The 12,717-nt window shown below is 29.5% G+C and overlaps 1 protein-coding gene across 1 annotated transcript; it reads left to right on the top strand.

The window, feature by feature from the left end:
• The first annotated feature begins 2,346 nt into the window (after window positions 1–2,346).
• On the top strand, window positions 2,347–8,455 carry LOC105628512 (phospholipase D delta). The gene is made up of 10 exons (XM_012209931.4): window positions 2,347–3,738; window positions 4,083–4,199; window positions 4,472–4,666; window positions 5,064–5,366; window positions 5,472–5,540; window positions 5,682–5,829; window positions 6,045–6,193; window positions 6,430–6,582; window positions 7,557–7,757; window positions 7,862–8,455. Exons 1-10 carry the CDS (start codon window positions 2,779–2,781, stop codon window positions 8,156–8,158), a joined length of 2,592 nt encoding a protein of 863 aa, XP_012065321.1. The 5' UTR covers window positions 2,347–2,778; the 3' UTR covers window positions 8,159–8,455.
• The last annotated feature ends 4,262 nt before the right edge of the window (window positions 8,456–12,717 follow it).

Below are 12,717 nucleotides of genomic sequence, written 5' to 3'. Positions count from 1 at the left end.
AACTTTCTTATTTTAATTTTATGTCACCTTCAATTTTTACTTTGATCCATTAAATATTTCAATTTATAAAACTACATTTATTAAACATTTTAATGTCCAAAATTATCTTATTGACCACTTCAATTTACAAAATTAGATCAATTAAGCATTTATTAAAAATTTAAAATTTAGAAAAATTATTGTTCCAAAAGTCATGCTAACTATATATCAAATCGATATTTTATAGTTAAAAGTAAAAAAATTGATATTAGTATCAAAAGGTGTGTAATATTATCAAAATTTATAAATTTAAAAAATACACAATAAGTTATCCGCAAAATTAAAAGTATCAAAAAATTAAAATTATAAAATTTAAGGATGAATTTATATATTCAACCCTAGGGTGTGCTCGTAACTTTGTGATGTACAGTTATTGTAGAAAGTGCAATAGGTATTAAATGTGAAAATTAGTTTTGTATTGTTGTGTAAGGTGTCAAAAGGATGGAATGTGCACATTGCCTCATTGTTAATGAATAATTTTAAAATGTGTCGACATTAATTTGTCTAGACTGATTTATGGCACATATCCCCATCCATTGTGAAATCAGGATTCCAACCAACAAAAAAAATAAAAATGGCAAAGCTACGATTTATACATGTCATAGATTTTTTTTTTTTTTTATTTTTCATCGTGATCCTGACCAACTCAAGCAAAATAACAATTGCACACTAATACATTTAACTTTACTCCTGACTCATTCTTACTCGACTCAGTTCCAAATTGGTTGGATTGAGCACACAATGAATAACGCAGGCTGACGTGATAGAATTTATGTTACAGATGATTGAATTCATGACCTAAACTATTGAGTTTAACCTCGTAAATATTCTTTGCGGCAATGTCCATTGTAAATCTTTATATATTTTGGTGTTTTGAAATAATCCAACAACTTTAATGGCAAAAATGTAAAATACATGCATTATTGATTGATCTATGGGTGATGTGACGTAGTCTATCCCCACTAACAATTTCTCATCATGGAGATGGCGATGTGTTAAATTAGTCTATCTGGCGTACGTTATCTTTTTAGAAACAAGATTGAAAAATAAGATACCAAAAATGAAGAACATTGATGAGCCTTTCTTTGGTATTTGAAATTTAGCTAAATTTTGCTTTGGATTTCTTTCTTCTTTCGACACTTTCCTCTCTATAATCCTCTTTTAGTAGCAATAGCAAAATGAAATGAAAATAGCCAAAAAAAAAAAAAAAACATTCCAAATGAATTTCATAAAATTAAATATTTCAATTTTTTATGACAAAATTACTGATCTCTTATTACTATAGAGTCAATTTTTCAAAATTTTTTTATTTAACTTATTTATTTTATCAAATTAGACTAAAACTATCTAAAAATTTTATTTTTGTAGAAAAATATTTTCTTATATTTATTTATATTTGTTTCATTTTAATATTTTTTAGCATTTTTTTTACTATTCAATAAAGAAATTTAAGTTAAATATATATTTATCACTAAATTAAAATGCAATAATTTTATTAATATTGTTTTTATTTTATATATTTATTTTAATAAAAACATAAAAAATTATATAGCATAATATAAATACAATTAGTTTTCTATTATTTATTTTTGTGAAATTATTATTTTAAAGATATTTTAGAAAACAAAAGCACATGAATTTTTTAATTATCAATTTATTTTACATATAATCATGAAATTCAATTAAATTATATATTTTAAATTAATCATATCGAATATAAAAAATCATTTACAAATAAATTTTACTGAATTCATATATAAATAATTTCATATTTTAAATTTATTAACACTGATCGGAGTTTACGTGAATTAATATGAAATCAAAATTTCTATTCTATATTTTAGAACTACTACTAAATATAGCCTAATTGTGTGGAGCCGCCTTGACGATTGATATATTTCAACTGTCAACTGGTGACATGAAACCTCCCTTATCCACTCCAACTGAGTTTTTCAGCACACAGTCAATCTATGATAGGGCAGAGCATTAGGTGGTTTTGGTTTAAACCAAACCGAATTAGGGGAGAGTAATTTGAATTCTTTTCAATAAAAATCAAATTAAATTTTATTTTTTTATTGAATTGATTTGATTTTATTCGGTTTTAGATTTCTTTCTTGTGTTAATAAAAATTGAACCAAATAGAATTAAAAAAAAAATCAAAATTCAAACCAAATGATAACGAATAGGTTCAATTTGATCGGTTAAACCAAAACTCTGCCTCAACCCTTCTCCAATGTCAAACCATTACACCTAAATCTCCTCTCTCTGCCACCCCACCGCTTGTCTCTATCCGCCAACCACTTCCTGGACATGAAATCCATTTCATTATGGTCTAATCTCTCTCTTCAATTTCTCTTCCTCTACAAAGAGAACTGAAACATCTAAAAATCCCGTTTTCAAAACTATATTGATTTATGCTTATTTTGTTTAAAATATTTAATAAATTAATCACTTAATTAATCCCTTCAAATCTTCCGGCCCGCCACCACCTCACGAGGTCTAAATTCTCTGTTACAAGCAATCTCTTACTCTTTCTCTCTCTTTTGCGCTGTGTACACGAAGAAACCATTCTTTGTCCCTATTTACAACAAATCTCACGTGAAATTCCTTTCTTCGTCCTTATCTCCCCTCTTCTCTACATCACCCTCTTGACCCTCTTCTTGTTTTCGATCAATTTCGTCAATTTCATTTTCTTTTTCTACAGTTTCTATTTCTTTCTTTAGCTTCAAAGTTGCTTCAATGGCGGCTGAGATCTCTACTAATGGACAGCAACCCATTTATCTCCATGGCGACTTGGACTTGTACATTATTCAAGCTCGAAGTTTGCCTAACATGGATATAGTCTCTACACGGATTCGTAGTTGTTTTACTGCTTGTACTCCCCAGTCAAACACCTCCGCCGCTGCTACCACCACTACCGACGACGAAGAGACTGGCAATGAAGACGATAAAATTCATCATCACCGTAATATAGTCACTAGTGACCCTTATGTCACTGTCGTTGTTCCTCAAGCTACTGTTGCGCGAAGTCGTGTAATTAAGAACGCAAAAAACCCTAAGTGGAAACAGCGGTTTTATATTCCTCTAGCTCATCCTCTAATTGACCTTGAATTTCATGTTAAAGATAATGATCTTTTTGGAGCAGAGCTTATAGGAATTGTGAAGATCCCGGCGAGAAGAATCGTCACCGGGGAGTTCATTGACGAGTGGTTTCCTATAATTAGTTCTTCCGGTAAGCCGCCGAAGCCAGACACTGCACTTCATCTAGAAATGAAATTTACGCCGTGTGAGAAGAATCCGTTGTACTGGCATGGCATTGCCGGCGACCCTGAACACCGGGGAGTGACGAATACTTACTTTCCTTTGAGGAAAGGAAGTAAAGTGACGATGTATCAAGATGCCCATGTGCTTGATAATGAGTTACCTGAGATTAGAATTGATGATGGGAAGGTTTTCAAGCAACAGAAATGTTGGGAAGATATTTGTTATGCTATTTCAGAAGCTCACCATTTGATTTACATTGTGGGTTGGTCTGTTTTTTATAAGATTAAGTTGGTTAGAGAACCCACTAGGCCATTGCCTCGAGGTGGGGATCTAACACTTGGTGAATTGCTTAAATATAAGTCCGAGGAAGGAGTTAGGGTTTTGTTGCTGATTTGGGATGATAAGACCTCACATGATAAGTTTGGTATTAGTACGGTGAGAATTCTGATCATTATATTGCTGTTCTGTATCTCTATGATTTTGGTTGCTCTTGCTTGTTGTGTACCCGCACTGTGGAAAAAAAAAAAAAGACTAGTGTGATTATAGCTGGAGCTGTCTTTATCGAGAGCGTTTTCTTTAAGTTGAAGACTAAGATAAGGTTTTTTGAATCAAATTGGATGTCAGTTAAAGTGTGATAATGATAGCCACAGATATCCCTGTTAAGTTTTAATTGTGTTTGCAATAATTCTGATCTTATATTATTGGGGGCAGAAGTGGTGATAGCTACTAAAATAGTTTTGTATCTATAATATTATTATGCGGAATGTCATTGGGTGCAGGCAGGATTGATGCAGACGCATGACGAAGAAACCCGGAAGTTTTTCAAACATTCATCTGTCATTTGTGTGTTGGCGCCTCGCTATGGCAGCAGTAAACTTGGTTTTTTGAAACAACAGGCAAGATTTATTTCATTGCTCAATGCATTGTTTCATTGTTATTGCTGCAGTTATTTATTTAAGATTAAGATGTTTGCAGTGGTGATTATGTGATCAATGTACATGGTTGATTTCTAGAATGGATTTTGGTTTTATTTCTAAATCGTCCAAACAATATTGTTGGGATTAACATATCAATGGCCATGCACTTTGACTTGCTTTCACATTTCTTTTCATTTCAAAAGTCAATTGCTTTTGCCAACAATTCGTAATATTGTGGTGGTTTTATACAGATTGTTGGGACTGCCTTTACACATCACCAAAAATGTGTTCTTGTGGACACACAGGCTTTTGGTAATAATAGGAAGATAACTGCATTTTTAGGCGGTATTGATCTTTGCGATGGACGATATGATACTCCTGAGCATCGACTGTTTCGTGACCTTGACACTGTATTCAAAGAGGATTTCCATAATCCAACATTTCCTGTAAGTGATTGATCAGCAAATGATTCGTTTTAGTTTCTGCAGGCTTTTGGAATATGTTTTCATCTATATTTGAAGTGCTTTTGATCCCATTGCATCAATCCATTCATGGCAACATGCTCTCTTCTTCTAGTATGGAATGTAGAACTGTACCTTAGTTGTATCTTGATGTTTAGTTGTGATTAGGGTTTTGTTGTTCGCAAATGTCCTTTTCTCAACCAGGTGCAAGAACAAGTTTTTCTTTACAATTATTAATCTCATGTGCTAATCTTTAATGAGTAATATTGATATTTGTCACGTCCAAGTAGTTTTATTGCTGTAACACTTAATTCTTTTTTACTAATTTTTTGTTTTGATAATTTTTTTCACTATCTAACTTTTTTAATTGTTGTATTATAAGGCTGGGACCAAAGCACCAAGACAACCATGGCATGACTTGCACTGCAGAATTGATGGGCCGGCGGTGTACGATGTTCTTATAAACTTTGAACAGCGATGGAGAAAAGCAACAAAGTGGACCGAGTTTGGACTGCGTTTCAAAAGGGTATCCCATTGGCATGATGATGCACTGTTAAAGATAGAAAGGATTTCATGGATATTAAGTCCTCCCTTTACTGTAAAGGACGGTATGACTGTAGTTCCACCAGATGACCCTATAGTACATGTTTCCAATGAAGAAGATCCTGAAAACTGGCATGTCCAGGTCTGGCTTCTTTTTAATATTGTTACTAATATATATATATTTTTTTTTTGGGAAAACAGTAAGCGGAAATGCTTACTTTATTTGCTATTTCTTTTCCCTTTGCAGATTTTTCGCTCTATTGATAGCGGGTCATTAAAAGGATTTCCTAAAAGTGTTCATCAATGTCAGGCTCAGGTTTGTACAATGAGTTTGTGATTTTTTTCTCCTTCTGCTTCTGATATAAGCTAAAGTTGATGACATCTCCAGCTTGTGTAATGTTAATTAACATTTAAATCCTAGGGTATCTTATTTCTCAATGAAGCTTTTCTATTGCAGAACCTCATCACAGCTAAAGATCAGGTAATAGAAAGGAGCATTCAAACTGCATACATCCAGGCAATCAGATCTGCTCAGCATTACATATACATTGAAAATCAGTATTTTCTTGGATCATCATATGCATGGCCATCATATAAAAATGCAGGTTAAGATTCTAACAAACAAGTTCTATCTACTGTTGTTAGTTTATTTATTACTGCTAAATTGGCTACTATTGCCTTTTGGCATAATTTGTGCTCTTCACTTTTGTATAACATTATTATGTAGTCTGGTTTATGACTATTTTGTTATTATATCTCTGGCCTCTGGGTAAGGACAAAAATTGTGGACTGCAACTATTTGAGCTCATATAATGTGCAGGAGTTGATAATCTGATCCCAATGGAGTTGGCATTAAAGGTTGCCAGTAAAATTAGAGCTAATGAAAGATTTGCAGTGTATATTGTGCTGCCAATGTGGCCTGAGGGTGATCCAAAGTCTGAGACAATGCAAGAAATTCTCTATTGGCAGGTAATGTTCTTCCCAAACTGTAATGATCTTTGTGAAACATCTATACATTTTAAGAAACAGAAAGAATTACGTCCTCATTTTTCATTCGCCATAATGTTTATTGTGCCTCATTTCTAGGGAAAAGTTTTATGTGTGTCATCAGCATAGTGTCATAAGGTGTCATGAAATTTCTTTTGACAAAGTGGAATAATATAGCAAATTTATGTTTCTCACTTTTGCAAGGTCAAATTTTGCAGAGCCAGACAATGCAAATGATGTACAGTATAGTAGCAAATGAAATTGAATCAATGCAACTTGTAGATTCACATCCTAGAGATTACCTTAATTTCTATTGCCTTGGTAAACGGGAAGAAAATGCCCAGCAGACAGGGAGCACCAATGGTGAAGTGGTAATTGTTTTACGTAGTCTCTTTTTTGTGCTTTCTGAAGTTTGTCATTAATACTTTAATAGTATCACCTGTTTTTGTCTCTGAGGATAGATAAAATAGTTAACTGTCCATTGCAAGAATTAATAATTTCATGGTTCTTGACTTCGGTTATGACTAGAGTTCTATGTACCATTACGGTGGTTTCTTTTGTAGTTCATAATGTAATAATTGCTTTTAACATACAGAATTGTTATATCTGGAGCTTCAACTGTATATTTAATGAAGGCATGTTCAAGGTCCCAATTTCAGTCTTCCACTTGATGATTATCTTTGTTATGAAATTTTAATGAATAATTGTCTTTTAGCTTATAACCTATCCCATGGTCTGATAGTGCTCATGGTTAAGCTCCAAGTAGTAATTAGCTTGCTACATGCAACTTACAATTGGCAGGAATAATTCTCTGAACAGCGAAGAATGAGGATTCAAACCCTGGATGTTTATAACACCAGGTCGTTAGAACCACAGCTAGTCCCATTAGGCCAAAGGGCTGTTAATAGGACTTTCTATTTTTTAATGTAGGTTTTACCAGGAAATTGTCACTTTCATGTTTCTTTGTATTCTGATGGGTCTTCCTCATTTTTCTGGATATTGTTTGAATGGCCAAGGCCCAGTTATTCAATTTTCTAAAAATGGATATGCAGACATTCTATCTTTTCTAATTCCTGATTCTCTGAGTTGTAAAGGTTCATCTCTTATGAACTGTGATTTTCACTTGGTTTGTAGCTTAAATGACCTCAAGGATTTTCAAGTTTGAACTTGTTTTACCAAATGCTTTATTCTAGATATTTTGTCTTTCTTTTTTGACTTGTATGGAGACTTTGAAAGATATTCTCCGAGTAGCAGCAGAGTGCTCTTTTCTTTAAAGCTTTGCTTTGATTTGCTATTTGCAAGAAACTCTGTAAAATTTTTTCATGGTCACAATTTTCCTTTTCAGGTATCCGATTCCCAAAAATTTCAGCGGTTCATGATTTATGTCCATGCAAAGGGAATGATTGTGGATGACGAGTATGCCATTATCGGATCTGCCAATATTAACCAGAGATCCATGGCTGGTTCAAAAGACACGGAGATAGCTATGGGTGCATATCAACCCCATTACACATGGGCTGCGAAGAAAAAGCATCCACATGGGCAGGTTGGTTTTTCATTTTCCTGTGCTATAGCAAACTTTTGTTTTTTGAGTCTCTTTCGCAGTTATAATCGATGAGGTTGTCAGTATAATGATTGCGCATCTTGCAGGTATATGGACATAGAATGTCACTGTGGGCTGAGCATCTTGGCGGGGTCCAGGAATTGTTCATGGAACCTGAGAGTTTGGAATGTGTGAGGACAGTAAATAAAATTGCTGAAGACAACTGGAAGAAATTCACAGATCCCGATTTCAAAGTATTGCAGGGCCATCTTCTCAGGTATCCTCTGGAAGTCGATGCTCGTGGGAAAGTAGGTGCTTTACCTGGATTCGAGAACTTCCCAGATGTTGGGGGTAAGGTAATTGGAGCTCATTCCCTGAAAGTTCCTGATATTTTAACGACATGATTTCCTCTCCCCTTGCATTCATGTGTGTGTGTTTGTGTGTGTGTGTCTGTATAAATATATATATATATATATATATATATATATGGAGGAGTACAGTATATTGCTGGATTTTGTTCTGGCAGATACGAAGAACTGTATGTAATAGTTTGATGTTTTTGTTTGTTCAATTTCCAAGAGTAATATGTGCTTGTAACTTTGTGATGTCTTTTTATTGTACAAAGTGCAAGAAGGATGACGTAAAAATTGGTCTATTGTAGTTGTGCAAACTGTAAAGTGTTACAAGGATGTTTTTTCTCAGGACTATTTACTTTTCCTTTATTATTTCTTCCATCACATTTGAACATCAAATGACAACCTGACATCCCTGCTATGGATGTGCAAGGAAGGTGGAACCATAAAACTCTATGAAACTGAACCATGATATTCGGTTTTGGTATTTTAAGAATGGTATAAACTGCAGTCGACGGTATGTACGTATAATGTACGTTTGAGTTTAGTTTGAAAAATCAATGAACTCGTCCAATTGGTTCGATTTGAGAAATTGGTGCATGGTTCAGTTAACTGAATTGTGCACACCCACTAATTAAGGCAATTGACAATTACATATCATCCATTACCTTATCCAGCCTTTTCCTCTGCTTTGAAAATTTGCTCTATGCCAGTGCATGATTGAGATTTATCATCAGTGTCGGCATTTGGAGTTCCTCATCTGCAGAACCATGCATTATCATAACATCTTCATCATCGCAAGTCCACAGTGCAATGTTCTTATCAGAGACTCCATTGGAAACATCACTAGTAATGTTGACGCAACAAAAAATTGAACAGTTCACATACATGGCTACAATTCCTCTCCTATTAATGTGGGGATGAATTGAAAAAACCACTTGGCCGATTAATGAGTGCTGCAGAAAGAATGATAATTAGGGTTCGCATTCAGTCCGGCTAATTCGATTCTATGAAAAAATAATCGGTTAATAGTTCAGTTAAAGAAAATATATAGTTCAGTTAAAGAAAATATAACTTTCAATGATCAATTAAAGGATCAGTTAAAAATTAACTTAATTGAATTATTCAAAGTAACGAATTTTCAAAACTACGTCACTTTGATTAAGCATGATAATAGAAATATCTGTCAAAGTCAATTAATTAGGTTTTCAATTTGTTTAACTTTGGTGCAATTAATAATTAAAATTAATTTAGTTAAGCTCGATTAAATCGAAAAGAATTTCCATTAATTTAGTTCAGTTAAAAATATTAATCAAATTAGCTGAATACTCACTCTTAATACATCATGTTAAATCTTAATTTCAAAAATTTATCATAGTTGGTATATAAGTTCAAAAACTATAAGTAGTCAATTTTTTTATTTCAAAATGTATTTCATTTTAGTATACATTAGTTTGGAAAAACACTCACTTCCATGTTTAAAATAAAAAATTTTCAAGCATCTATATAATTTTTATTTCTTAAAAAATAAAAGCTATACTGAAACTAAAATACTAAGATATCTTGCTAATAAGAAAATATTTTAATTTAATTTTGATTCTCCATTAGGTATAAATGAATTCTAAATATATTTATAAATGATTTTTCATGTTTGCCGTAAATTCAAATTAAAACTTTCTTTGTTTTTATTTCTTAAAATATTGTTGGCATAATAGTTTTTTTAGAAAGCTAAAAGGATAGATAATTTTATTATAAAACTTTGAATTGTTTAATTTGAAATTCATTTAGAAATTTCACAATTTTTTATGAAATTTAATTTAATTATATTTATTTTTTTTATGAAATTTAATTTAATTATATTTAAATTTCTATAATTGAATTTATAGAATTTAAATTTTATTTATTTTTTTCGTACTAAACACAAAAGTTTGAATTTGTAAATGAATTGTAGAAAATTTTTTGGAATTTATTTATTCGATACAGGGGTGAATGTTAAAGTTTTGTAGATAAAAAAAATTATAGGTACTGAACTAAATTTCTACTTTTAATTATACTAGTCTTTTTTATAACGTGCGTTACACGTTGACTGTACTCGTTATAGTCTCATTTTTTTATATTCTTTTAACTTTTTATTTATATAATATTAAAGCATAAGTTTTATCTTGGATTAAAATAAATACAATTGGTTAATTTGTATTAAACTTTTCCGTACAAACCACTTGTAATGCTACATTTTATGCACTTAATTCTATTTTTATCTAATAAAGTGGTCTCAAAATAAAGTCCAACTCAATCCCTAGACCAAATCCTTCAATTCCTATTAAATTCTTAAAACCCTAATAAATACTTAAAAGAAAATCAAATCATCATTAAATCCCAAACTCTCTACCCTTAACCCCAAATCAATATTTATATATAGTTATAATGAAAAATAATAATAAATTATTTTTACTGCTAGGTAAAAGAAAAGAAATAGAGAGATTATCTCAATTGATAATAACAATCACTTTGGTTATTGTGACAGTATTACACAATTCTTGAAATCCAAAAAAATGACCTAAAACAGAAACATATAGTTCCAGTTTTTTTTTTCGAATTTTATAAGCATTATTTTCTTTCAAGTCAATCAAGAAAATTAAAAATGTTTAATCATAAGAGGTCATTTATTTATTGCAATAAATATATAAATCTCTTACTAAATTAAAGTGATAGTAATTAATGAATTACTTACAAAGTAATTCAGCAATATATTGTTAAAAAATAAAACTCTTTTAAGAGCTCAAACCCTTCTTCAATCGAAAAGACTATAATTTAATAAAATTTGATATTGATGAAAAAAAAAAAAAAAAAAAACTAAAGCCCAAGTCATCAAATGCAAATTATAAAGCAAGTCATGTTAGTATTCAATATTGATCGGTTAATGAATTTATTCAAATATTTTATTTCTTTATTATTCTAAGTTGTAAATTTAAAATAAATAAAAAATTTGATTAATTAATAAAAAATTAAATAAAAGAAACATTATATCCTCTTCAAAAAAACCCTCAATCTTCCCGATAATCATACAAAAAAATAATGTATTTTTTTCTTTTTTTATTTCTCTCATAAATAGATATCATATATGTTCTATTTAAAATTTTATGTTTAAAAAGACATCCAATCAAATCATATAAATATAAAGAAAAAATATTAATAAAAAAAACACATTTTTCTTTATAACTGTATATGTATAATTCTACAATATCATCTAATAAATATGTTTCAATATATATAGATATATCGATATAATAATAAAATATTATATATTTTTAATATATTTTTAAATTAAAATTATAAAAGTAAAAAATTATAAATTTTTAAAGATTAGTTATGTATATTCTATTTGAAAATTTATTTTTTAAAAAATACATCCAATCAAAAATAAAAAATTATAAAAAATACTTTTTTCTTTTTTTATCTCTCTCCTAAATAAAAAATTTTAAATTATAATAAAAATAGAATCAAATATTTTAAATAAATTTAAAAAATAAAATATAAATAGTTTCAAATCTCTCATTATATATATTTATTAAAAAATAAATTTATAAAAAGATAAAACTTAAAATTTTAACTATCTACGTGTGTTTATTTAAAAATAATTTTAATAAATTATATTTAATCAACTAATAAAATATAATTTTCTAATGTCATGAGTAATGTTATTTTAAGATATTCAAAATTTCATTAAGAGCACTATTGAAAATTCTATTATTCATCTCTATTCCCACATTTATATACGTGTAGATTTTTAAATTAGGATAATAATATTTAAAAAAAAATTAACATCCTAATTAATCAAACATTAAAAATTAAGTTAGGATAATATATTAAAATAATAATATTAAAATAATATAGTAATAAAATTTTTAAATCAATTTATAAAAAACTTAATTGAAAAACTCAATTCATCAATAATTTAATTTCTTAATTTATCAATTATTAAAAACTCAAATTATTTAGTAAACTCAAATTATTACTATCAATTTTGTGCAATGTAGTGGAGTTGCCAATATATTATCACATAATAGATTTACATATATGAAATAATATAAAATAGTATAAATAATTTAATTGATATTTGGATAAATTGATAAATTAATTTTAAAAGACTAAAAAGTCGAGCTCTGTGAACTATCAACTTTCACCTTATAGTTGATGATTCAAAGGAAAAAAACCTTATTCGTCGAGAAATAAATTTTTTATTAATTTAATCAGATTAAACTTTCCAATACAATTTAGATTCAAACAGAAAATTAATATAATCAATTAAAATTAAATTATCTTTATTTTTAACTAATGAAATTCAAGTCCTCAAAATATTTAAAATGCTTAATTATTTATATTTATTTATTTTAAAAAATTATTTTTATAAATATATCTAATTAACTAATGAAATATAATATTCTAATTGACTATAATTAAAACTATTTTTATTAAGGATGATATCGAAAATTCTATTATTTTCTTTGCTCACGCGGAATAAAAATTTATTAATTATTGAAGTTACACTTTTGCATTTCATTGTGTCAAAAACAAACGAGACGGTGTCGTTTAGTTGCCATGTGAAATGT

This window comes from Jatropha curcas, chromosome 4 (assembly GCF_041381405.1).
Source record: "Jatropha curcas cultivar XTBG-Jc1 chromosome 4, XTBG_Jcur_1.0, whole genome shotgun sequence".
Lineage (NCBI taxonomy): Eukaryota > Viridiplantae > Streptophyta > Magnoliopsida > Malpighiales > Euphorbiaceae > Jatropha > Jatropha curcas.
The sequence above is the reverse complement of the archived record's forward strand: the minus strand, read 5'-3'. Positions and strand labels throughout refer to the sequence as shown.

Bases quoted from the DNA above. Each gene is read 5' to 3' on its own strand.
- LOC105628512 (XM_012209931.4), top strand. From the start codon at position 2,779: ATGGCGGCTGAGATCTCTACTAATGGACAGCAACCCATTTATCTCCAT. The intron at 5,541-5,681 runs GTTTGTACAATG...TTTCTATTGCAG, and splicing joins TTCATCAATGTCAGGCTCAG to AACCTCATCACAGCTAAAGA. The intron at 6,194-6,429 runs GTAATGTTCTTC...CAAATTTTGCAG, and splicing joins AAGAAATTCTCTATTGGCAG to AGCCAGACAATGCAAATGAT.